This window comes from Trifolium pratense, linkage group LG3 (genome assembly GCF_020283565.1).
Source record: "Trifolium pratense cultivar HEN17-A07 linkage group LG3, ARS_RC_1.1, whole genome shotgun sequence".
NCBI lineage: Eukaryota > Viridiplantae > Streptophyta > Magnoliopsida > Fabales > Fabaceae > Trifolium > Trifolium pratense.
The window spans coordinates 12,215,863-12,242,051 of NC_060061.1; the positions used below are offsets into that span (position 1 = coordinate 12,215,863).

The following is a 26,189-nucleotide window of genomic DNA, read 5'->3' on the forward strand; positions in this document are numbered from 1 at the left end:
GAGTGTGTACCCTTAATTAAGTGTAGGAATCAACCTACCGGTAATGTTATTTGAAGTTCTGGCTATATATATAGGGTCATGCTAAACAGTGCCCCCGGGGCACTTGTTAAGCATACCTAAAAAGGAAATAAAAAATAAAATTTATATTGAAAAAACAACTTTTTGTACTTTTGAGGCATTGAATGCACGCATTTCGAAACAGAATTTCTATTTTCCTTTCTTTTTTATTTCCTTCTCTTGGCAAACCATCAATGAGATTATCATAATCATTGAGTAATAGTGAAAGAGAAGGCTGTATAATAATCATATAATGTGTTGTTCTTATTGATATGATCAAGTGTCTATATATACAATAATAATATACCTATGAATAATGACAGACTTAAATGAAAATAATTACCAATAATTACAAATATAATTAAGCTTAATGACAAGAATGTTTTATTCTATCACACCCCGCAGTCGAAGCGGGAGGTTCACGGACGCTTAGGCTAGTCCGGAAATCATCAAATAGAACATGTGGTAGGCCTTTGGTGAAGATGTCAGTAATCTGGTGACGAGAAGGAACATGAAGGACGCGTGCCTGGCCACGAGCAACCTTCTCCCGAACAAAGTGAATGTCCATCTCAATATGTTTAGTACGCTGATGTTGTATTGGATTACCAGAAAGGTAGATGGCACTAACATCTTCACAGTAGACCAAATTAGCCTGAGATAGTGGAAAGCGAAGCTCCAAGAGAAGATTGTGAAGCCAACAAGATTCAGAAACCACATTAGCAACACCTCTGTACTCAGCTTCTACACTAGAGCGAGAAAGTGTGGGTTGCCTCTTGGAAGACCATGAAATGATGTTGTCACCAAGAAACACACAATAGCCGGAGGTAGGACGACGAGTGTCAAGGCATCCACCCCAATCAGCATTAGTATAGGAGACAAGTTTCTCAATAAGAGAAGGATGAAGATGCAAACCATAGTGTAGGGTCCCCTGAATATAGCGCAAGATGCATTTGAGGGCAAGCATATGGTTGATACAGGGAGCATGCATGTGAAGACACACATGCTGGACAGCATAAGAGATGTCGGGGCGGGAGAAAGTAAGATACTGTAAGGCTCTTGCAAGACTCCGATATAAGGTGGGATCTTCATACAGAGTGCCGACGGAGGTACTGAGCTTCTGCTTGGTGTCAACTGGAGTAGCAGAGGGTTTGCACGAGGCCATGCCTGCTCGAGCAATAATTTCACCAACATAAGTACTTTGACTAAGGAAGAGTCCACCTCGCATGTTTGGTCACGGCAATATCGAGGAAGTAACTTAGTGGACCCAGGTCCTTCATAGCGAACTCAGATGCAAGGAGTGTCATGATAGATTTCTGAAGCTCATGGGAGGATGTGATGAGGATGATGTCATCAACATAAAGCAAGATATAAGCCAAGTTAGAACCACATCGATAAATGAAGAGTGAATGATCTGAAGTGTTGTGCTGAAATCCAATGGTGGAGACAAAATCAGCAAAACGATGTACCAGGCACGAGGTGCTTGCTTCAGACCATATAGTGATTTTCGCAAGCGGCACACGTAATCTGGGTGATGAGGATCATGAAAACCCAGAGGCTGATGCATGTAGACTGTTTCATGAAGGTCACCATGTAGAAATGCATTCTGGACATCTAGTTGATGAATAGGCCAGGATTTGGAAAGAGCAATGGTGAGAACAGTGTGTATAGTCACCGGTTTGACTACTGGACTAAATGTCTCATCACAATCCACACCTGCAATCTGTGACCTGCCATCACCTACAAGACAAGCTTTGTAACGCTCAAAACAACCATTAGATTTCTTTTTATGACGAAAAATCCACATACAACGAATAATATTAACATCACAAGGCCGTGGAACCAAATCACACGTATTATTTCTAATTAAAGCATTAAATTCAGATTGCATTGCGACTTTCCAATTAGGGTCTGATAGTGCTAGTTTGGGGTTTTTGGGAAGAGGTGAGATGGTCGGATCATCAATGTTAATAGAAAGGTTAAAGAGTTTTCTGGGTTTGTAGATACCCTGCATAATGACAAGAATATTTTATTCTATCAAATAGATTAATGAACCAAATCAAGCATGTTACCTTTAAGTGCGGGCAGATATGCAATTTTGACTAAAAAAATTGCCTTCCATTCGGAGGCCCAGCTTCCTTGAAAAGTATCTATAACATGTGATTTAATTAGTATGACAAGGTTTTATATTTTTATTCTTTCAAAAGTGACGATGACATAGCGGAAAAGGAAAAATAAGCATAATTATAATATAAAAATATAACGTGAAAATTTTAAAATCGAAGAAAAAATCAAGACCGTTATATAAACCGACAACTAGAAAATTATTACAACATACATAGACTTCACTCTCATCCCAATACCTCAGGGGCAACCACACTCTCACAAAACAAATACTCCCTCTGGTCCTTAATACTCCCTCCGGTCCTTATTATAAGGAACAATTTGGAAAAAACACACATACCAAGAAACCTTATCTTTCTTAATAAAAATTCTAAAATTTTACAATCTATTCCAAAACTAACCTTGGTGTATTAATTTATCCTTAGGGAATATATCACTCTAATTAATGCATAACTTTGGAATGAATACAATTTAATAAGGGTAAAAATGAAATTGTAAGAATAAATTTAATGATTGTTTCTTATAAAAAGGATCAAAAATTTTTTCCAAATTGTTCCTTATAAAAAGGACCGGAGGGAGTATAAGAGAAATTTGACTTTCTAGATTCATTGAGAATCTAATGTATGTAGTCCATATTATTGACTAGATACATTGAATTTGCAATGAATCTAAAAAGCAAAGTGTCTCTTATATTAAGGACCGGAGGGAGTATTTAAACTAAGTCAGATATAAATTTAAAGTGTTACTAACATGTACATCTAAAAACAAAAAAATTAAGTCCAATATATAACATTGGTCTCCTCTTACTTCACCGCACACTAGCAATATATTACTTTTCTAATAGCTAATTTTTAATATTTTTTTTTCTTTATTTAAGAGACCAGACAATATGAGATTTGACGATATACCCCACAACTCTCACCTCCAAGACTTGTTTCATGCTTTTCTTTTCCTATTTAATGCAATATAGTGGAAACACTAAAAACAAAGTGTTATATGCTTAGGCTCTGTTTGGTAACACAAATAAGCTAGCTTATAGCTTATTATATGAGCTTATAAGCTTGTTTCAAAAAATTAGAGGTGTTTGGTAACAAACTTTTTGTACTAGCTTATAGCTTTTTTTCTGATGCTATTTCAAGTAGCATTTGAGCTTATAGCTTATAGCTTTTTACACTTTATTCCATTTTTACCCTTTAATTTAATAACTACCCACTCTAAAAAATAAACTACCCACTATCAATTATGTAATTTTATATTTAATAACCACTTTAAAAGCTAATTTTACCAAACACTTTAATTTCAATAAGCTAGCTTTTCAGCTATCAGCTATAAGCTAGCTTTTCAGCTATCAGCTAGCTTATAGCTTATTTTTACCAAACGGACCCTTACTGTATAGCTTTGTTAGTGCATGTTTAAAATTATATTGAATTACGGTGAATTATGATGGACTTGTCAAACTCACAATCAATTCACCATTTGATTCATGAAAACCTACGTGCAGCAGCTTGTCTTTGTCATGATTTACTTGGTGCATACGGATCGGATAGTAATGAGTAGTGGAATTTTTTTTGGACTAATATATCCTTCGTAGCTATTAATTATTTGGGCAAACGTTATTTGCGTGGAAGCTAAAACTATAAGCTAAAACGTTATTTGGTACAAACCAACTCAAAGTGTTTGAATTTCTATGCATTTCAAGAAAAAAATATGTACGTATGTAAAGATGTGAATGAATTCAAAAAGCATAGAGCAAAATCACCTTTACAATTTCCGGTATATTCCCATTTTGCTTTCACGCAAAAATAAGTTAGCAAAAGGATTTAACCAAAAAAAGTATGGTGTCAGTTACTACAATAATTACCACATAAACTTACCGTCTTAAAGGCTTTAAATAAAGATGTGCGTGGTGTCGAAAGCTACATATATGGTTGCTCTTAATCTAATGTATCAATCTAATTCAGTAGGCATGTGTAGGTAGGTTTTATATCATCTACATAATTATTATTTTTTGAGTAATCTCCACGATATATATATATATATTGGATGTAAAAGTTGTTAAACAAGTCTCACTCTCATAGTAGAATAAAGAACGTTGGAGGTACTATTCTAAAATATTTCTTGCTTTAGCAATTTATTAATTTCTCACCAAAATAAGACCAACTTTAAAATTTTAAAAACCGTTGAAAACTTTAATGAATCATTTTAAACTTCTTTATTTTTCTTTTCTTTTTTACCAAATACTTCTTTTTTACCAAAAACTATAGCTTTTGTTTTCTTTGTAGATGATTCTACTTATACACAAGAAAAATGAAATCTATTTTAAAAGTAAGAAGAACTAGCGCATAGCAATAACGTGATTTTTTTTTTTTGTCAGAAACAAAATGGCTTAAATGCAGTTTTGGTCCCTCAAGTTTCACAATTGCTTGATTTTGGCCCCTCACATTTCAATTGCTTGATTTTAACCCTCTAAGTTTCACAATTGCTTGATTTTAGCCCTCCAAATTTCAATTGCTCGATTTTGGCCCCCCAAGTTTATCCCCTTTTGCATTTGCTAGCCCCCCGTTGACTTTTTTGACTATAAATTGTTTATGTGACATTTTAAAAAAAATTAAAAATATGTTTTAATTAAAAAAAATTAAAAAATAATAATATTTGCTTTTATAAAAATGTATAAAAAATCGTTTTTTTAATAAAAGGTTTAATAATTATTTTTTATTTAAAAAAAAGCTTACAAAGTTTTTAAAAAATAGTTCATAAAATGTTTTTTTTTTTACTTTTTTATATAACAAAATTATTTTACAAACTACATATAATAAAAAAAATATTTTATAATTTAGTTTTTAAAAAAATTGTAATTTATTTATTTATTTTTAAATACTTATTTCATTTTAAAATGTCACATAAGCAATTTATAGTCAAAAAAAGTCAATGGGGGGCTAGCAAATGCAAAAGGAGGTAAACTTGGGGGGCCAAAATCGAGCAATTGAAACTTGGAGGGCTAAAATCAAGCAATTGTGAAACTTAGGGGGTTAAAATCAAGCAATTAAAATGTGGGGGGCCAAAATCAAGCAATTGTGAAACTTGGGGGGCAAAACTGCATTTAAGCCAAACAAAATATTATAGTTTTGTTTTCACTACTTTTTTTTCCATGTGTTTATAGTATATTTTGTTCATGTTTTTGTTTTCATTGCACTATAAACTTATGTAGAACATAAAACATTTGAAATTTTCTTTTACCACCTTACTAATTTTCTCGAGCTCCTTACATAATTACCATAATATTTTTCTGGTCAAAACATAAAACTTGGTTTAGTCCAACTGGATTAATCAAACTTTTTTAAAAATCGACCCATCTAAAATTTAGGCCTAGTATTTGAATTTCTTTACGCATCCTATGTACTTTTCACGCTCCTTATATATATATATATATTTATCTCTTTTGTTATCTAAGTAGTGAATGTTGTAAAAATAAGAAAATTTAAAGGGAATAAAAGAACCTCGATACTTATCTAGCGAACGACATTTGCTATCATATGAATTAAGTTGACAACTTTTCAATAACAACAACATATGAATGAAGATCAACAATATAATCATAAATTAAAAACATATATTAAACATAAATGAGACTATGAAAGAGATAAGTTAACCACTTCATCTCTATCTCCTTTAGGTTTAACCATGCAAGCCGCAATTTTATCACCGTTCCTCAGACGAATCAAGCTTGAACAAATATGTTGAACATATCTCACCAGGGTCACATCTAACTTTGTCGGTCCCTTCGTACTGTATTGAGAGAAAATAGAACATGTGGTTCTCACTTTTTTGTCGTTTCGAAGTTTCATGTTGGTGAACTTAAAGTGCATGTCTGAGCCGACTGAAGGACAGAGATACTCAACATCGGCTACCCTTCTTGTTATATATGTTGGTAACGTTCACTCCTTAAAATGCAAACATTTTCACCCTGTTTGCATATTAAGTAGCGGATGAGTAAAAAAAATTAATTTTTTTTCTCTAGGGGCGTGACTTGTTCAAACATTGTTAGATGTTAAAAAAAATTGATCATCTGCTACTTAAGTCGCAAAACCTATTCCTAAGTTAACATGCGGACAAAGATAAATTGATAATTTTGTAGGGTGCGAGAGATATAGTGGGGAGTGGGGGAAAAAAAAATCTCCTTGTATTTTCATATCCCTTAATGAACATTTTGGGCCTTTCGTTTTTAAAGAAGCCTAGTTGGTTACAAAATGCAAGAAATATATGAAGAATATACTTACCACCTCCCCACCTCGTCCCATACTCCCCTTTCTCTTCAAAATTCCACTTTCTCCGTCACTTTTTTCTTTTTTAATATTTTTGCTAGTTCAACTACAGTTGGTAAAGTCCCTTCACATTTTCAACAATAAATATCAAGAACAAAAAATCATATTCCGTAAATTAAATTGAGTTTTACATAACATTATTTTTTCAAAAATTGATTTTGTAAAGTTCAACCAAGTTTTTTTATGTTGAGATTGTTTTTTTTACACTTTACGTAAGAGATTGAAATGTTGTTTTAGCTCATACCTTGAGTGAAGGAAATTCTGGCTTGTTAAAATGGGAGTTTTGCTTTCTAATGTACTCAAGATCATCCCAAATTGTCCATCTTCTTTATCGCTCTGTTGTTTAGTTGATATGCAAGGAACTCGGTTCCTCCGTTTATAGTTTTTTCTTTTCTCATTGATAAAAAAAAACTAGTTTTACGGAAGTGTTTTTCTGTTGTAATCCTTCAAACCATTTGAAAAACTAGAAACATACACCAAATCAAACACACCAATATTATAAAAGTAACTGTTGGACAAAAAACATTAAGGCTATTTTAGGGGGGCAGAAAAAAAATATGTAAAGGGGAAGAGAATTTTTCAAATAATTAAAACAACCATTCAACCAATGGACAAACATCTTTGGCCCATTGGAGGCTGTTGGGCGACAATATTTTCTCTCTACGCCTCTCATGTATCTTTTATACCCTCAAATATTTCAATTTTGCCCTTGCTGAAGTTTTTTCTAGTTCAAATTCAGGAAAAATTCGGTTAACAGAAACCGAATTTTTTTTTTTCAAGACAAAAAAAATTCTGTTCGTAGCAACCGAAGTTTTCATTGAAGGACAAAAAAGTAAATTTCAGGAGGAAAAAGAACTGTGGGGGTCTAAAGAAAAAACATCAACGATGTTAGCATACGCCCACATTTATCGATTTAATTTCAAATCCATTTTGGAGAAACTTTTGCTATACTTTTCAATATAATATCATTTTTGGAGAGATTGAAAATTATAAAGGATCTTACTAAACCACAAAGAGAAGATGAGTATAACGTTTTGATTACCTTTTATTGTGTGCTAGGCAGAACGAGATGGTTCCAATTGCGAGGTTACGAGGTTGATGTGGTGGATAAGAATTTTAGGCACTCGGGAGAAATTACCTGCAAAAACATTAGCATTTCAAAGCTCAAATTAGTATTTGAATGAGGAAAATGCTAAAAAAAATTGGGTGGATATTGCGTACCTTAAGTGTTTGAGGTATATGTGTATTTAAAGGTCAAACATTGCATGAGTATACATGGAGAGTGGAAATTCCACTACGTTGGTGCAACCAAGAATATTACTAATTTCGTACTATACCGGATTTCTATTGGTTGATGTCATGTGCTATTCAAGATGTTTATGTCCTTGTGTTAAAGGAGTTATCGCATGTTTGGTAACATGTATTAGAGTTTTACACCTCATTACTTTATTAGGTGTCTGGTGTATTGAACTTTAGTCTCTCTTCTGTCTCTTGATATTTGTGTTAGTGTCTTGTATTTTCATGTTGAACTAAACTCCTTTATCATCCGTAAAAAAGAAAACTAAACCTCTTTGTGGGGATCATTAAGTAAGCTTTGATGGCTCTTTAAAACAAGACGCTCCCTTTTATATTTCGGGAGAATTAATATAAAAGGAAAATGCTAAACAGTGCTCTCGGGGCACTAGTTAAGGATACAAATATAGAAGTTTTATCTCGTAAATTGTGCATTCAATGTTTTAATGAAGTGAAAAGTTATTCTCTCTCATCATTAACTTTATCATTTATTTCTTTTTTTAGTATGCTTAACTAGTGCCCCAGGGGCACTATATAGCATAACATGACCCTTAATAAAAAAAACATTCATCTGCTTTTTTCATACAAAGAAGTAGTCATGTAAATCAAATATATGCCCCTTGTTTGAGAGGCCTAAAGTTCCTATTATTGCTTAAATAGTTGCATCATGTTGGTCAACTTATCATTTTAGTATTAGCTATAGATGAACATGTGCTTATAAAAAAAGAATCTATAGGTGCATGCATAGAACACAACGGTTCACATTCTAAAGGTGCATGATGTACATATTCTTTTGAAAAATAAATTGATGTGGTCTAAGAGGTTGTGTTAGTTAGTTGCAATTTTCTTTTTAAGGTGAACAAATTGCGAGTTTCTTATATCGCAAAATAAAGAAAGTAGTATCAACAAAGTTGACCATGTTCCAAATTGTGTGCTATTGACTATGAACCATTTGTTTCTAATGAGCCACTTCAGTCCCCTAAGACTGCCCATGCCCAAAAAATGTGACTATATGTCAATTACACGATAAATTAAACACCTACATCTGCATGCTTGTTTCCACGTACACCCCCCCTGCAAGTAAGATAATTACTACCCACAGTAGAGAAACAAACAAAAAGAATTATAACAAGCTTATATCAGCACGGGTTATGAATTATGATAAGTGAATGTCCAAAGGCAATGACAGCTGACAGGCATATGGTGTACCAAACCATAGGGAATATGCCGCCATTTAATGTTTTATTTATTTAATTTAACATCAAAATACAAACATGATACGTGATAGTATGTATATTTTTTTTTTAAGGAAAACATTAAAACTTTATACATCCACCTTCTTCTAGAAAACGTATTTTTACTGAAATAATTTCACATTGATGTAAAGACAAATATTTTTTGAACAGACGATGTAAAGACAAATATTGCTTCAATATATGAAGAAGTGTAAAATTATGAAGTCCAAAATTGAAGGTGCAAACACAATTTGAAGTTCAATGGCATTGAAATTAAGTTCAAGATTGGTGGAGTGCAAATAGTGGCGGAGCCAGAAAAAAATGTTTGGATGGGCCACTAAAAAATTATAATATAAAAATTGTATTGTATACAAAAATTTAAATGATAATAAGCATAAAGTTGATCATTAAAATATTACTATTCTATTCCTAAAATATCTCATGTCAAACCCCCTTTTTGCTTGTCAAAATTGATAGCGGCTCAAGGGAAAGTTGAACACACTCCCTCTTGCTTCACCGACATTTCATTCGCCACTAGGCTAGTTGTTTATATGTAGTATATGTAGTATAACTTTGTAATTTTATTAACACACCTAGGGTATATTAGTAATTTTCTTTTTTGTTGGGGTAGGCCATGCCCCATCAATGTCGCCCCTGACTCCACTACTGAGTGCAAACAATTTGGAGTTTCAAATTCATATTTCCGAGTAATTTCAAAATTTCTGGTTTTCATATGAACAACTAAGGATTGAAGACATTTAATTCAACGTGATAAAATCATAAGAGCTTAACCAATTCTTATTGTAACCTCTTTAAGGTTTTATTTTTGTCTCAACATAATTGATTCTAAGGTGAAAATCGTAACTTCATTGTGTAGAATTACACCAACTCAACATTGTCTTTAATTTTCGCACCCCCAGCATACATGCGCGCCCCCTGATATTTCAAATTATCCCTCTCGCTAAAAATAGTTCGTTTTCTATAATGTGAACCTTATAAAAATCAATCTTTTTTGTCCTTTTTCATCCTTCTCTCATCTCCCATGAAATAACTTTCAATGAAACACAATTCGCAGGTTAAAGTGGGAGCCCTTAATTCATCTAATTTTCTATTTTTTTTCGAACTTATCAACTCTTGTAGCCTTGATATACATGTCTATTGCAAGTATAAATGTAAACTTTGTCATATCAAATAAAGTAACAATTCAGTATATCGGATATCTATATTTACGGTGTGTGATCGGTCGATGATCTCACAACCGCTCTAGTGACAAATTAAAATATGATATAAGATAGTTGACACAATTTTATAAGGCACACTAGTTAAAGTGTAAACTGAGTTCGCAATTTAAATAGTGAAAGCGAGCACTGTTCGCACTCTACATAGCGAGTGATAATATTTTATACTTAAACGCAACGTCTACGTACGCCCCCATGAATGAAAAAAATCAAGAAAAAAATAGTTCATTTTCTATATATCAAACTGCAGACTGGTTCGCTTTCTAGATATCAAACTGCAGACTGGGTTCGTTTTCTAGATAGCAAATTGCAACTGAGTTTGCTTTCTAGATAGCAAATTACAAACCAAGACATTCTAGAATGCGAACTCCTTTTTTCATAATTTTTTCATTCACGGGGGGCGCAGACATTGAATTTAAGTATAAAATATTGTCACTCGTTACTTAGAGTGCGAAAGTACCCGCATCCTAAATAGCAAGAGAATTAGTTTGATAATTTCAGAAATGACTGAGGAATTTCGGGGGCACGTAAAGTAAAACTCAAACAATTTGACAATGTTACCAAGATAGGAAGTGCTTTGATGTTGTTGAGAATATGAACCGCTAATTTCTCTTTTCATCCTCCAAACTTTTTTTCCGCATAGAAAACTTCAAAAAAAAGTTTTATGAATTTTTTCAGTGTCAATTCGGAAAACGTTTTTCAAAGCATTCTGCATGTTTTGCGCAAAAAGATAAATTTTGGGATGGAGAGAGAAACCATCATACGAACCAACTCTTTGTTATACGTCTCAAACAAACTAATCAATTAATAGTCCAATAAAATTAAAATATTTCACTGGATATTTTGAAGAATTTGACTATATATATCATCGTATTACAATTCTAGCTTATAATAATACTCGTGTGTGTGCGCGCACGCCACATGTGTGAAAAGTTAATGTAGACAAAATGACGGGTCAGAAGGATCGGGTCAACGGACCCGGTCCGTTTTGCCACCACTACTTAGTCAAATAGGCCTAAAGGACTTTTTCTCACTACTACAAAAAGGAGTTTTAATAGCGCCCATTTAATAGCGCTTATTGAAAAAACGCTATTAAAACATAAATCGGAGCTCTTATTATAGCGGTTTTATAAAAAGCGCTGTTAAAGCCTTGAACCAAAGTACACTATAATAGCGTTTTGTTAAAAACCGCTATTAAAGCCAAAAACGCGGAGCTTTTTAATAGCGCTTCTGAAAAAGTGCTATTAAAATTTATACCCTATAATAGCGCATTTTACGTAACCGCTATAGTAGATGAAATTGATAAATAAAAACCTGTCATGAGTGGGTCTCGAACCCTTGACCCATTGGTTGGTTAATCATATAATAAAAAAATATATATATTTGTAAAAAAAAAAAAAAACCCACGATCCCACAATTTCAGCAATCTCCTTCTTCCTTTCCAAAAACAAAAAACCCAGCAACTCAAGATGCTTCCCTATCAAATTTACGCGCTCACGATTTTGTTTTCCCGCACTAATTTCCCACTCTCCCAGCAATCTCAAACCCACGATCTTCAATCTCAAACATTGAAATCAAACCGTAAAAACAAAATCAATCTATTTCGACCTTCTTCAAACCATTCCCAAAAATTGAACTCAAACCCTAGAATCGAAATTGATCGTCTTCTAGCTTCAAACCCAAAGGAATCAAACTTAGATAGAAATCATTCCTTTGTAATCAAACTCAGAGCAATCAGAACTTCCCAAAGAAATCGAAGTTAGAGCCATCGTTATCCATTAATCTTTCCTCTTCTCACATCGTTCTCAAATCGAAGTTAGAGCCATCGTTCTCACATCGTCACTTCTGTTTCAGGTGCTCTTTTCTGCAACTTGATCTAAGATGTTGTTTTTGTTCTTTGATTTATTTTTTTTCAATTTTCTTTCTTCCCTCATAATCTTGTGACCGTGTTCATATGTGTTCATATATGCGCTTAGTAATTACAATATTTATATATGTGACCCAAAATTGTTTGTGTTCATATATGCGCTTAGTAATTTTCTTTCTTCCCTCATAATTTTCTTTTTTCAATTTTTTCAATAGTTATAATTATAGTGTTCATATGTGTAGTTACAGTGTTCTGCAACTTAGTAATTACAATCTTTTAACATATAAGCAGTGATACATCTGATTGGTTAATAAGATACATCCTGATTGGAAATATACATCATTAAGTTCCTACAGTACTAAAAACTACTGATTGGAAATATACATTATTAGAAATATCAGTTTTTGAGCTCTTTGATATAAAGCACCCAATATCCTCTTGTATTTGCACTCCAATTGTAAAGTTCAACATAGAATAATGACCTTCATGCTCGGCCTTGTTGTTCTATTTATAGGCTTAGCTGCCTATTTTACACCGCCTGGTTGTGAAGCTCTTAATTTCTTACTCATTAAGGTCTTGACAATGTGAGAAAGAAGAATTGAATTCCCTTCCTTTTCATTACATGACCGACTCCTTTTGTCGATGAGATGCTAGCTTCTTTTCTTATGAAGTAAGGCTCTTTCTGGTTAGTGACACCAGCTGCTCTGTGTTATGTTAAACTTGGGCCACAAATTTTGTATAATTTGGATTATTAGTGAGTGACTTATGGCCCAATTAGTGAAGAAAGGTATTTGACCATTTGACAGCAACGACCATCAACTTTAGAGCCCAGTTTCACCTTAGATTTAAGTCAAATTTGCTGAAGCTTGTGAAACCCAAAATTGTAGAAATTTGTCTTAGCTTTCCAGGAGCGCAAAGATCATCAAAATCCGATATTCGTAGCTCCATATATGCGCTGCCGAAGTCAGAAAGGTCAAAATGATTAAAAATCCAAAAATTAATAATGTTTAGCAATTAAGCCCAAATTGAACCGATAAGTATAAAATGCATCTAAGACCTATAATTTAGACAAAAATAAAGATTATCAAACCAAATATGAGAGTTAATTAAAGTATAAAATCAACACTTATCATCGGCTCCAATTTTCCCTTATGTTTTATCTACTTTTTCTTAATTCAAATGTTGATTTTTTCTTCTTTGTAATTTACTAACACTTGGATTAAGAAAAATTGAGAAAGCATGAGTGAAAAATGGAGAGATCCAAATCCATGAAAATGTAAGAAAATCTTTGGACTAAGTAATGTAACTTACTCATAACTCAATTAAGTCACATTCTGGCTGAGGTACTTGAGTTTGTGTTGAATCCAAAGTTTCTAAGTTCAGTAGCTTACCAATGGATCCAGGAATAAGGATTAACTTTTGTATGACTCACGTTCAAGTACCTTAAATGGAAAAGGTTCCCCAAATTATTAGGAACAAAATTCAACATAGATTTCTCAAAATCAAGTACTTTCAAAAGCTTGAACTTGGCAAATGCTCGGCTAATGCAATGTTCATTTAGTTCTCTGTTGTCAAAAACAAAAAGAGCGCGCAGTCTTGAGTTATTAGAGCGTTTTTCAACAATGCAATTTCCTAGTTATTCTAACCGTGACCTGTTCATCATCTTCACGTATTAAATGGCAAAAGTTTAAATTTTTCATTTTTCTAATGATCACTTCGCGCAATAAATCATGAACTTGACAAGTTTTCACTTTCCCATCAAAACCAACTTTGGAAACTTGAGCCAAACTTCTATTTATCAATTGTGTCATCATGTTGATCATGACTGGTTAAGTGCCTCTGTTGTCATCGTGTATGCTAGGTACCGCTATTATCACCAATATTCTCTAATTTTGACATACAAATTAATATTTATGTTATTATGTTTGGGAGGTAATATTATTAATATCTGAAATTGTTCTTTTTCATTCCAAGGTATCTTTATGACAAACTTATTGGTCCTCGTGGATTAAAATACAAGATATCATTTTTATCCCCACATGTATCATTTGATGATATTCAAGGAAAAGATATAGCAAGGGTATTGATGAAAACTAAGGTGTTGAAGGATGAAAAGATAATTCTTGCACCTTATAATGTTGGGTAAGATTTATATTTAAATTACATTTTTTAAGAGATGTGTGTGAATGCGTTAAATGTGAATTATCCATTGCAATATTCAAATTTGGGTGCAGGATTCATTGGGTTTTGTTTGTCATCAATCCCGATGCTGAGGTTATATATTTTTTGGATCCGCTCGGTGGAGAACCTTCAGATCATGGAAGTATAAAAACAAAGTTTGAAAAGTGAGTATCATTTCTTTTAATTCAACAGTTATATCAGTATGATAATTATTTGTAATAATTACTCATTTGAAGTTAATTTAATTTTGTCAGTGCAATTCAAATCTACCGTGCCTGGTCTGAAAATAAAATCTCCAAGTCAAAGAAAGATAAAATCAAATGGAATAAAATAAAGGTATTTTCTAATTATTGATAATTGTAAATAATAGTTATGCAGTGTAAATTAAAATTGATCTTTGCAAATGTGTTTTTTTACAGTGTCCTCGTCAAAGAAATACTATTGACTACGGATATTTTATCATGAGATTTATGAAAGAAGTTATCATGGAATATCCAAATAAGATTCCTGATAATGTACGTTATTTAAATTATTATTATTATTTCATATTTTTACATATAGCTAGGTATATACAATGTAGTGTAATTCAATTCTGACTCAATTTTGTGTTACTTTTATATTTGAAGTACTTTTCTCGCCATAGACATTCTACATACTCTAAAGAGAAGCTAGATGAGGTGAAGGAGGAGTGGGCTACCCATATGGTTGAAGATGTTATCAATGATGCAAAGAGGCTGCAAAAATAATAGTTGATCATTAATTGGTAAGTTGTATCCTATAAATATTTAATTATCCAAATATATTCTGATATGACTGTTGTGCTTGGTAGAAAATGTAGTTGGTATTCTTGAATTTACACATTCATTGTCAAATTTTAGAGTAATGGGGATAATCATAATGTCCCCAAGGTCATACTATTTTTTCTCTTAAGAAGATTATTTGTAAATGGGCTATTGAAACTAGGATGAATTATGAGCATGCTGCCTAAGCGCGTTAGTGACATGACGCGAGATCCTGAGTTGCAATACTTTAGCAATGTTTTGCTGCTATTTTGAGGTGTATGCTGAATTTGTGTGGTTTCTAAGAGAGAAAGACAAGTTGTATGCTGCCAAATGATGTATTATCAAGCAAATGCCTAATTTCTTGTACATCTATATATACAGGTAGTTTGAGGGCCTCCTTTTTCGATGAAGTGGGCGGTTCTCATCAAGTGACACGTCGCAGAAGAAAGTAGGGCTAGAGTTTGACTATCTTTTGTAGTGGTCTTTGTGTTTGTACTAAAATTTGTCATTGATTTTCTCATTAGAAGCTATGGCCACAGTTTGACAATATCTCTTTTGTAGTGGTCTTTTTGTTTGCACTATTCAATTCAGATTTGTCTTGTAGTCGGATTGGTTTTATTTATGAAATGAATGTATTACTAGAGTTTTTATTTTATTAGAGCTTGTGTGGTACAACACTATTTTTCAAAAAAAATTGATAATATATATTTTGGAAGTATATATATATATATATGGTACTATATGTATTTTAAAAGTTCAAGAGCAAGTTGTCCAACAAAAAAAAAATGCAATTTAATGTTTAAAAAAAAGGGTCAGGATTAGTAAAAAAAAAAAAACAATACAGGACATACAATAGCGTTTTTTACACGGGCGCTATTAAATGTTAGGCCAGACAACGAATTACAATAGCGTTTTATAAATGCGGGCGCTATTATAAATCATATATAACATCGCTTTTGTAAACAAGCGCTATCAAAACCCGTCTCCGAAAGCGTCTTTGGTTGCGAGAAGGCAGATACAACATCGCTTTTTGAAAAAACCGATATTAAAAGTACATATTTGATAGCGTTTTTCAAACGCTATTATAGGCACCCAGACCTATAATAGCGGATTCAGTCATAGCGTTTTTAAGCGATGTTAAAAGTTAAAAAAAATGCTATTAAACACCTATTTTTGTAGTAGTGTCTATAACTTGTAGTCTCGCCTTTTAACTAAAGAGACTTCTATAAAGAAGTCTTAGTCTGCTATATTTACAAAAATATGCCGACATGGCCTGATCCTAAGTAGGCTAGACCATAGACCGGTTTGTCATTATTATCTTATATAAATCTCAGACATCCAGTCATATCATGATTATGAATTACACCGATTTCAACATTATCTTATCTAATTCTAGTTTCCTAATTAAATATCATGATTACAAATTGTTCCTATGAATATCTTATCAAAATTCTAGTTTCCTAATTAAATATGAGTCATGCTAAACGGTATCTCTGGAGCATTTGTTAAGTATATTAAAAAAAGAAATTAAAGATAAAGTTAATGTTTCAAAGGTAACTTTTTATGTTTTTAAGACACTAAATACATAAGTTTCAAGATAAAATTTCTATATTAGTATGCTTCAACATATTGACGTCAGCATTATGTCATATGAAGTTTTGTCTTCTAATAAAATTGCGATTTCATACTATGCTAGCGTCAATGTTGAAGTTAGTATTATCTTATCTAAATCGCAATAATCCAATTTGACTACGATGTACATTTTACACTTATGTTGACGCACGCTAATTACCTCAAAGTAAACTTCTTATTGTAATTACGTACTCCCTTTTGTCACATTTATAAGTAAAAAACACTTTAAATTTTGGTCACTAGCTTGTTCAAAAAAAAAATTTGGTCACTATTATAAACAAAATTTAAATACTTTTAATTAATTAATACTATTATTTTTAATATACTCTTATTTAATTATACTATTTTTCTTTAAGCATTTATTTCATTTTACTTTTTAAAAGGTGCATGTGATTTGATTCCCAAGAAAAAAAATGGTTATTTATAAAAGACAATATAGTAAATTTATTCATATGTTATATTAAATTAAGAAAATTAATTTCTTAAATACGGCGCAAGTAATTTTTTTTGCTTATAAATGTGAGCAAGGGAGTATTATATTGAGGTTAGGATTATTATAAGATGTTTTGATGGGTTAGAGACTTAGAGTATTGTTCCGGAGAGAAATTGATTTGAAAACTAGGATTTGTATCAAATAGCATTTCGACAATATTCCATTTATATTAAGTAAGATAACTAGAACTAGAAGAAGCATATATTCATTCTCTACTTTGAACATTATCTTTCTATTATATCCTAATTTTAATATACCAATAAATTCTTATTTCTTTGCACACACTTTCTTTTTCCAATAAATTTAATATATTAGTATGTACCAAAAAAACAAAATTTAATATGTAAAAAAATAAATAAATTAGTTTTTCAAATATATAACATTAATTAGTTTTATTGAAAAAGATAAGAGTAATTGACAAATGGTACAATTGATAAATCATATCCTTAAAACACCAAATTGACACTTAAATAGGAACACTAAATCCGACGTATGGAGTAATCATAAATAAAATATTAATTTATTTTTTTGGATTAAGAAATAAAATATTAAATTATTAATAGTAAATACATTTATTTTAATTTTTTTGAGAAAAATAGTAAAAAGCATTTAGGCTAACCCTAATTCATTCCCAACTAAAATGCCAGCAAAGGTCGCGTATCTATCTATCTATATAAACACGCCTTTACTTCTCATTACCTCACATTACAAACCATCCACCCTTTTTTTTAATTCCATCGCTTCTCTCTCTCTCTCTCTCTCTTTGTTTCTTGCCACAATCCCTAATTTTGTTTTCATTGTTTGTGAATGGTAGAAACCCTAAGCGATTCTGATTTCATGCGCTTCTCCCTTTTTCAATCAAGAAGGGTGAGCGCCAATCATCTCCCAGTTTCTTCTTCAATTGCTTTCGCTTTCGCTTCCTGCAAACAAGGCTGGTACTACCGCTGCCTTGGCGTAGACCCCTGAATTTTCAATTCCCAATTCACAATTTTGTTTTCTTTCTTTTGAGATTCGTTTTTGTTTTCATTGTTTTGGGAAAATTTCTTCCGATCGGTGAATTTTTTGTAAAGATGTTGATGAGTAAGCAAAAGAAGAACGTGAACGTGAATGTGAAGAGGCTGTTAATCAGCATCAATGTTCTTGGAAGTGCTGGACCGATTCGCTTTGTCGTCAATGAAGAAGAGCTTGTGGCCACTGTTATTGATACTGCTCTCAAATCTTATGCTCGTGAAGGGAGGCTTCCTATCCTTGGAACTGATATCACAACTTTCGCTCTTTATTGTCCCCTTGTTGGATCTGATGGTAATTTTTCATTCCTTTTCTTCCAATTCAATTCTTTGTTTTTTAATTTTCATTATTCAATTATTGGGTAGCAAAAAAAAAAAGTATTTTTTTTTATGTTAATTTTGTTTGCAATTTTAACCTCAATTAGGTTTTGAATCTTTAATTGTTACCATTGATTGAATTGTAAGGTGTTTTTGGTATTAACCCCATTCCTCTGAGGAATGAGGAATGGTCCGGTAACAAAAAATTGTTTTTGTTTGTCCTTTTATGATTTGGGGGTAGAATTGTCAATTATGTTTTTTTTGTTGGGAATTGAGAGTGAAGTTTCTGAATTATTATGTGTTTTGCAGCTTTGAGTCCATGGGAGAGAATTGGATCACACGGAGCTAGAAACTTCATGCTATGCAAGAAGCCACAGGCTAACAATGGAGTTGGTGATGCTGATAATGGGACTAGAGTGGTTTCTCGAAGTCGAAGGGGAGGTGGGAGCTGGAAGGCTTGGTTCAACAAGTCTCTGAATCTCAAGATTTCAACCCATTGATGAATTGATGAATCAAGTTTTAAATTTTGTGTTGGCATTGAATAACTTTTATTGTGTTTTGTTCTGTGGTAATTAGTGAGTGCATGCCACAAATTTTTGTCAGTTTCTGTGTGTTCTCACTAGCTAAGACAACTTTTTGTTTAGGAGATTACTCTTTTCTTGAGATGTAGGTTTCAGTTTCAGCTTTGATCGAATAAAAAAAATCGAATTTTAGTTCTTAAGCTCTTTTCTGATTCTTGATGTTGACTAGTTATTGCATTTGTGTGTGTATCTGGTTCTGTGGTGAAAAACAAGAAAGTGATTTTCTAATTAAAATTAAGTTGAAGGAAAGTAATAAAAATTTATATAAAAGTGACTTAAACAATAAATTTGAATAAAAAAAATTAATTATATAATTAGAAACTAGAACTTATAGCGACAAAGAATCAATTGTGGAGTTAAAGATCAAATTTTAGTCTTAGAGAAATTATACATGTGAAAATTAATTTTACATATTTAGAATGAATGTTGGCTGTTCCAGAATTAAAACCAAAATATAGAATTGAATGACATTAAATCCGTTTACCGTAGAGAATTAAAACCAAAATTAATTGTGGAGTATTGGCTTATTTGAATTGATTCATAAATTCTGAAACGGTGAATGTTGCCAGATAGGATTCGCAGAGGATATACTAGTGTTCTGTTCTGTTATGAAACGTGCGAGTTGGATCTATTGGTGTGCTTTGCAGCGCAATTCATGCTGTGGAAATTCAACAGAAATTGTTTTAGTCAACAAAATTGTCAGCGGGAAAGTTGTTTTTTAAACTAACTACTCCGAATATTCCAAGTTGTTGATATTTATCTTTAGACTAATGCCTTATCTCTCAAGCTACCCACCTCCACTATTATAAATAAATAAAGAATCTCTTTAAGTTTATTGAATAATAATAATAATAATAAATGGAGGAGTAAATTTGTCTTTGAATATTCACTCATTAATTAAATTTGCTCCTAACCAATTATAAGTTGGTTAATTGATGATTGATGCTGAAATTGGTAGGAAGGACTACGGTTCAATCCCGGCAACTGCGATCGAGAGAGGCTGAAATCATTTGATATCAAAACTGACCACCCGAATCAGATAAAACCGGTGATGAAAGTAAAAAACAAATTGCTCTTAAATATTTCAAAATAGCTAAAACATTTTGTGAATGTTATATCAAGTTCATCTCTCCATCAATTTGGATCATTAACTGCTTACTTAGTGTCTTTTCACATCAACAACAAAGTTTTTAGAGACCAACTTGATTGTGATTGATTTTGAAAATTGGATTTTAAAAAAAATAAAATTATAATAATTTTATTATTTTGTCTATCTACCAAAAAGAGAAATAGATTCACTGTTTACTGCGTTGTTCAGTTACTGCTTTCATCCGTCTGATAATTATGCAGTTGTTGCTTTCATCTCTCCGGTCTAATCAACAGTCAAAATTATTTAAGGTTGATATTTCATTGTGATTTACACTAAATCTATGGCTGATATTCATTACTCTCTACAACAGCGTCATTTCCACATCAAGGAATCTTAATCCTATAATAATAATAATAATGCAAGCATGAAATGTATGGTGATAAGTTGGTTTGAACCTTGAAGACGCCAATTCAACAAATAATTGAAATATTCTGAGTTGCTTATCAAATTGTGCATATATTTTAATAAATATTTTAAGAATCAGCTGTTTCTGAACCGAATATGAAATAAAAACGTAGGAAAATGCTAGTACATATACAAATAATATTCATTTATTTAATTATATTAAAATCCAACTTTGCCACAGGCTGTATAAGTGTACCTATCTATAGTAGCAGGCCTCCTCCTAGCGGTTTATCTTGGACATATTCTTTTTGACTTATTAGGCCGAACAGATGACTGAGAGTAACAAACCAACGGCCCAGAAGCTGCTGGATAAAAAATATGATAGATTCTTTTACTTCTGTATACTATATATCATAAATTAATACTTATCATTATCATGTCATGTGCAGAATAGAAAGGTATTTCTGGAAGGAGGAATACAACCTTTTACTATAAGCACATAAAAGTGTATATGTCATATCTGGTATTTTTTATTATATGTTTGACATGTGTTAATGTTATGTTGCTATTGATCGGTGAGGGAAGAGAACATTATTATTGAGCTCAAATTAGATGGAAACTGGTTCTAGTCCTTATTTATTTCCATAATTATAGATCTCACAATTTTTGTTAGGAGATTTATTTAAGAGTAGATTTGGTGAAATTGAAATTTTAGTCAAGGAATCAGGTCCCAAAATTAATGGCTCTCAAAGGTGAGATTGGTAGAAAAAGAGTTAGACACATCGAATATTCTTTTTATGCAATTATAAAGATTAATTTTTATGCCGAATTTTTTGAGTTTTGAAGATTCAAATAGACAGTAAATTCTTCTTAAAAGTTTTAACATTGTTATATGTCCAAATCGGCGATCAAACTCAAAACTTTAATCAAGTTAGAAGAGATCCACGCAATCTCATATAAGCGGTGTTAGATACTAATACGAAAAATAGGTAAATGAAAGTGGACAGGTACTGATTATTAGGATTAACAAGTGTCCTATATGGTTTGATTAGAAAAAAGAACAATGCAAGTGTACGTCCGGTCCTATATGGTGGTGGTTGATGAGGACTGATATGAGAAAATCGTTCAAAATTTAAGCAAAACATTTAGGTAGAAGTTCATAGTGTTTTGCATGTTCTTAGATTTCAATACTATTTATTTAACATTTTTGTAGAACTGTGGCCCTTTCTATTAAGTTGAGTGTCAATCACCACTAAACTAATTATAACAATTGCTAAATTTCAATACCATTTATTTAAAACTAAAACATTTCATGGACAAGAAAATTAATTTCACTAAAATAAGCTATCTAACATTTCCTCCATAAAGATATCCAAATCCAATCCGTATCATGAATCACTTTCCTATCCATAGAGAGTAGAGACCCACCACTTTGGCTAAAATTGTGTTTTGATATTTGGAATGCAAGATGCAATGTCCCCTTCTCGTACCCTATTTGATAGTTGCCACTCCAGGAATAGGGTGGGGGAACGTGTCTGGTTATTATTGCTATCAAAATACTATTAAAGTTGTACATATATGCATGTGTTTGATTCCATTTCTTTTGTGGTTGTGGTTGCACGCGGATCTTTGAAAGTGACAATCTCAAGTGAGAGTGATATGCTTTGGCACAATCATGTTAAACATGACCCCAATTTAATTGGGGATATAGAATCATTTCTAGATTGAATTATAAAAATGTATGTAACAAATACTGAATATATATAAATAAATATACAAAATAAAAATTGTTACAAATATCCAACTATGCTATAATGGTTCAAAGTTGAAAATTGATCCTCTCATGTGACACGAGACTCCGTTAAAATCTCTCTTATTTCGTTAAAATGGGTGTGTTGGGTGAAGTGGTTGATAGGTACATCGATTATGTCCAGTGAAGAGTTGTTCAATCTATTAAGGAGGGGATGAGTTTGAAGGAGTTTCTTGGTTTTTAGATAATTTAAGTCGAGTTGTAGTAGATGGAAAACATATACCGTTCTAGAGGATGTGAGTGAGAAAATTCATAGCTTTTCTTGGGTGTGAAGCTATGCAATAGATTTGATATACTTTTTAGTTCATCTAATAGCAAAGAAATGAGTGTTGCATATTGAAATGTTCGATAATGGGTTTGTTGCCGAGGGAAGGGAATGATGATGGAGGAAGAATTCATTTTAATGGGAGAGAGATATGGTCGAGGAATGTGTTTCCTTGGTAGTTCTAATTGTTTTGTTCATTATGTAGTTGAGAGGTGGACATAGCGAAATGTTTTCTTAACTACTTCCGCCACAAAGTGTCCATAAAGAGTTGTTGCGTAGAAAATATAGTTCGAAGTCTTATATTACTTAAAAAGGTAAAGGTTGAACAATATATTGAGAGAATTAATAAACTCAATACTTTAAGATTTTGAATAAAAGACGTGGTTTCAATTCACTTTTGGAATTACTCTTAACCTAATATGGATGACCTTCAGGCTCTCATGATTCAACAAAAATCTCAATTTCAGTCATTTAATTTAGAATAAAGTGGTACATCTGAAGGTGTCGTTGTTAGCTTAAATATTATTTAACGTCAAGTTGCCGCCTAAGGATAATTCAACATGTCTTAAAAAAAAAAACTCCTATTTTTTTGGTAGAAAAGCTAAAAAGAAAAGAAAAAACAAAACAAAACAAAAAACTAATCACGAAGGAACAAGGTTCCCATTGCGTCGTTCCTAAGAAGATCGCGAACGTCTTCTAATTAAAGGAGAATCATGAGTCATGAAGCCGGAATTCGAGGAGGCTTCAAGTGTAGTGAAGAAATCTACACATTGATTCTCCTCTCTAAGTGTATGATAAAGAGATACATTGTTTTGGGAGATCAGCTCATTTATATCTTGAATCAACACAACGTATATATAATATTTAATTTGAGGACTTTTGATGAGGTTGACACAGTATAGTATAAGAGGCATATTTTTTTTATTTTGAGAATATTATAAAAATTGTATTAGGGTGGAGGAAGTACTATGTACTCCCTCCGTCCCAAAAAGAATGACCCAGTTAACCGAAACACGCATGCCAATGCATAACTTTGGCGACTAATATCTTTAATTGTATAATAGTAAAAATTATAAAAAAATTGATATTTTGAAAATACTCATCGAGACGAATCTAACAACATCTTATATGTTAATATTTATTTTTATTTATTAGTAGAAAAATATGGTCAAAACAATATATATAAATAGTGCATATATTCAAAATGTGTCATTCTTTTTGGGACGGAGGGAGTACTATGTAGGGTCATAGGGGAAAGCAACCATTAATAAGAAGTGTACGGAGGCAAGTCATGTGTGCCTGAAATTATTTTTTTAATGTCGTCATCTTTGAACTACAAAAGGCTTGTTTTCTTTATTATTTGATAAAAGGCTCATATAAGATTTTTTTTTGGACTACAAAAGGCTAATATTATCTTTATATATTTACCAAAAATATAACACTATCTTTTATGGGTCCGTGCAAATGCAAGGAAATGTCTTATTCACTTGCCGTTGTGACTTATCAGTTGAGTATAAAAAAAGGACTCATCAATTTTTAGAATTTGTTCATTACCTATATAACAAAATATTTATTATCCTCTTTTTTTTTTACAATAACAAAATATTTATTATCCTCTTAAAAAATTATATTTCAGATCCAATCCACAAACCCAACTTTCTCTCTTGTAACAAAAAAAAATATCCACCAACCCTACAATTTTCTAAAATTTTCACTTTATCCTTTTTAAATTTTTCTCTCTATGACATTTTAAATTTCAAAAATCTTGAATTTTAGTTCTCTGATTTTTTTTTTTACAACAATTGTGATTTTCTCTAACACAACTTACTCTTTATTATAGTTTTATTTTATGATTACTTAGTAGCTATCAAGTGGAGATACACAGTACGAGTATCATATCAGGTGGCACTACGGAATTTGGAGAGACTATATTATTTTATAATTGAAATTTAGGTTTAACTCAATCTTAAGATGAAAATTATTTAAAAATCATATTCAAACTATCTTATATCCGATATGAGGTTCTTAACAATATATATTTTTTCGCAATATTTGAAATTGACGATATAATACATTAACATATTTTTACAAAAAAAATAATAATTATATGCAGGTAGAGTATACTCCATTGAAGGTAGATGAAGTAAAATATCAGGCGTTAAGATTCTTCATTGACTGACCCAACACAAGGGAAGGTAGATGAAGTAAGATTTTGGGCCTCTACCTAAAAAAAGCCCTCCAGTCCAAAGGTTTAGCCCAATTATGTCCACACCTCCCTTGCATCTCACTGTGGGCATGTTATCTTGTGTATGATTATTGTATGACATTAAGGACCAAATGAGAAGTCTATGTAGTGTTTTTTATGACATGTTAAACGTTTTCCAAATGTTAGTGTTGTAATTAATTATACGGAAAGGCTCTAGAGATTGATTTGATGCTGATCAGTGATCAGTTACTCCACTTTTTTGTAGTTTTTGATTCATTGTTTAAATGGATTGTTCAAATAGAACAAATTTGGTCCGGTTGATGTGGGACACTGAACTAAGAAACACATGCTCATTTCATTTGAATGCTAGCTGTTATAAATGCTTGCAGCATCTGGGGTTTATTAGCCGTTCAATTGGCTTTGGAAACATCTCCCACTATTCTGTTACTTGATTTCTCTTCTTTGCCCATTCTTCTTAGGTGTTGGCCGTACTGCACTGTTAGCATGAACCACATGCTATGCTATAATGTCAGAAGATATTTAAATTCATTATCTGTATGTATTGTGTCCTGCACTGGAACCGAACCGACCCGACCCGACCCTCTATTAGGTATAGAGGTTTAAGTGATCTCAAGGGTTATCCACTAACCCGCCCGGTTCGGTTATATAAAAATAGGATATGGATCATCTCTAGTTCCTTCTCTCGTGTTTTTTCTTTTGCCATCATCTCAATCATTTACTCATCTTTTTTCTCCTCTGCTCTATTTTTTTTTCTTTCTTTTGTTGATCAACAATCATTGGATTAGAAAAAGGAGAGAGGGTTGGATACAAAATGCTGAAGAGAATATAATTCCATAAAAATATTATTTGTGTCCATAACCTATTCGTACATTGGAACGAGTCCTCGACAAGTGTAATTAACTTTTAGTATAGAGTTTCAAACAAACTTTTACATACACAAGAACGGTCAAGAATCGAACTTTAAACACTCTGTCTAATAGATCCAACGTCCAAGACTTTATCCAATTGGATCAATTTATTATAAATTGGTTTATTCTCTATTTTTTATTATATTTTATTATCTATTACCAATTGGACCAATTTATATCTAATTATCTTATTCTCATTTTTTTTACGGAAAGTATGTAGCCCTATTTATTCGTTACTTGGTAGCTGGTTTATTTTTAAATATGGGAGTATAACTATAAGGCTCAGTATTGACAACAAATATATTATTGAGCATCTAAAATTGAACAACATGAAGTGTTTCTTCTATCCAAATCATA

The 26,189-nt window shown here is 32.1% G+C and overlaps 3 protein-coding genes across 3 annotated transcripts; 2 read left to right on the forward strand and 1 right to left on the reverse strand.

The window, feature by feature from the left end:
* Positions 1–424: 424 nt before the first annotated feature.
* Positions 425–1,282, reverse strand: LOC123914591 (uncharacterized mitochondrial protein AtMg00810-like). Its single transcript, XM_045965793.1, has one exon. It carries the CDS (start codon positions 1,280–1,282, stop codon positions 425–427), a length of 858 nt encoding a protein of 285 aa, XP_045821749.1.
* Positions 1,283–11,640: 10,358 nt separating this feature from the next.
* On the forward strand, positions 11,641–15,739 carry LOC123912728. The gene is made up of 7 exons (XM_045963286.1): positions 11,641–12,120; positions 14,108–14,275; positions 14,368–14,478; positions 14,569–14,650; positions 14,734–14,829; positions 14,941–15,077; positions 15,478–15,739. The coding sequence occupies exons 2-6, from the start codon at positions 14,220–14,222 to the stop codon at positions 15,058–15,060; spliced, it is 465 nt and encodes a 154-aa protein (XP_045819242.1). The 5' UTR covers positions 11,641–12,120; positions 14,108–14,219; the 3' UTR covers positions 15,061–15,077; positions 15,478–15,739.
* A 2,120-nt stretch (positions 15,740–17,859) lies between these two features.
* LOC123917127 (uncharacterized protein At4g22758) lies at positions 17,860–19,267 on the forward strand. The gene is made up of 2 exons (XM_045968763.1): positions 17,860–18,523; positions 18,856–19,267. Exons 1-2 carry the CDS (start codon positions 18,292–18,294, stop codon positions 19,044–19,046), a joined length of 423 nt encoding a protein of 140 aa, XP_045824719.1. The 5' UTR covers positions 17,860–18,291; the 3' UTR covers positions 19,047–19,267.
* The last annotated feature ends 6,922 nt before the right edge of the window (positions 19,268–26,189 follow it).

What these genes read in the sequence shown, in the direction of transcription:
- LOC123917127 (XM_045968763.1), top strand. Translation starts at nt 18,292, where the DNA reads ATGTTGATGAGTAAGCAAAAGAAGAACGTGAACGTGAATGTGAAGAGG. An exon ending in TCCCCTTGTTGGATCTGATG is followed by an intron (nt 18,524 to 18,855) that starts GTAATTTTTCAT and finishes TGTGTTTTGCAG; the next exon opens with CTTTGAGTCCATGGGAGAGA.
- LOC123914591 (XM_045965793.1), bottom strand. Translation starts at nt 1,282, where the DNA reads ATGCGAGGTGGACTCTTCCTTAGTCAAAGTACTTATGTTGGTGAAATT.
- LOC123912728 (XM_045963286.1), top strand. Translation starts at nt 14,220, where the DNA reads ATGAAAACTAAGGTGTTGAAGGATGAAAAGATAATTCTTGCACCTTAT. An exon ending in CTTGCACCTTATAATGTTGG is followed by an intron (nt 14,276 to 14,367) that starts GTAAGATTTATA and finishes ATTTGGGTGCAG; the next exon opens with GATTCATTGGGTTTTGTTTG. An exon ending in CAAATAAGATTCCTGATAAT is followed by an intron (nt 14,830 to 14,940) that starts GTACGTTATTTA and finishes TTATATTTGAAG; the next exon opens with TACTTTTCTCGCCATAGACA.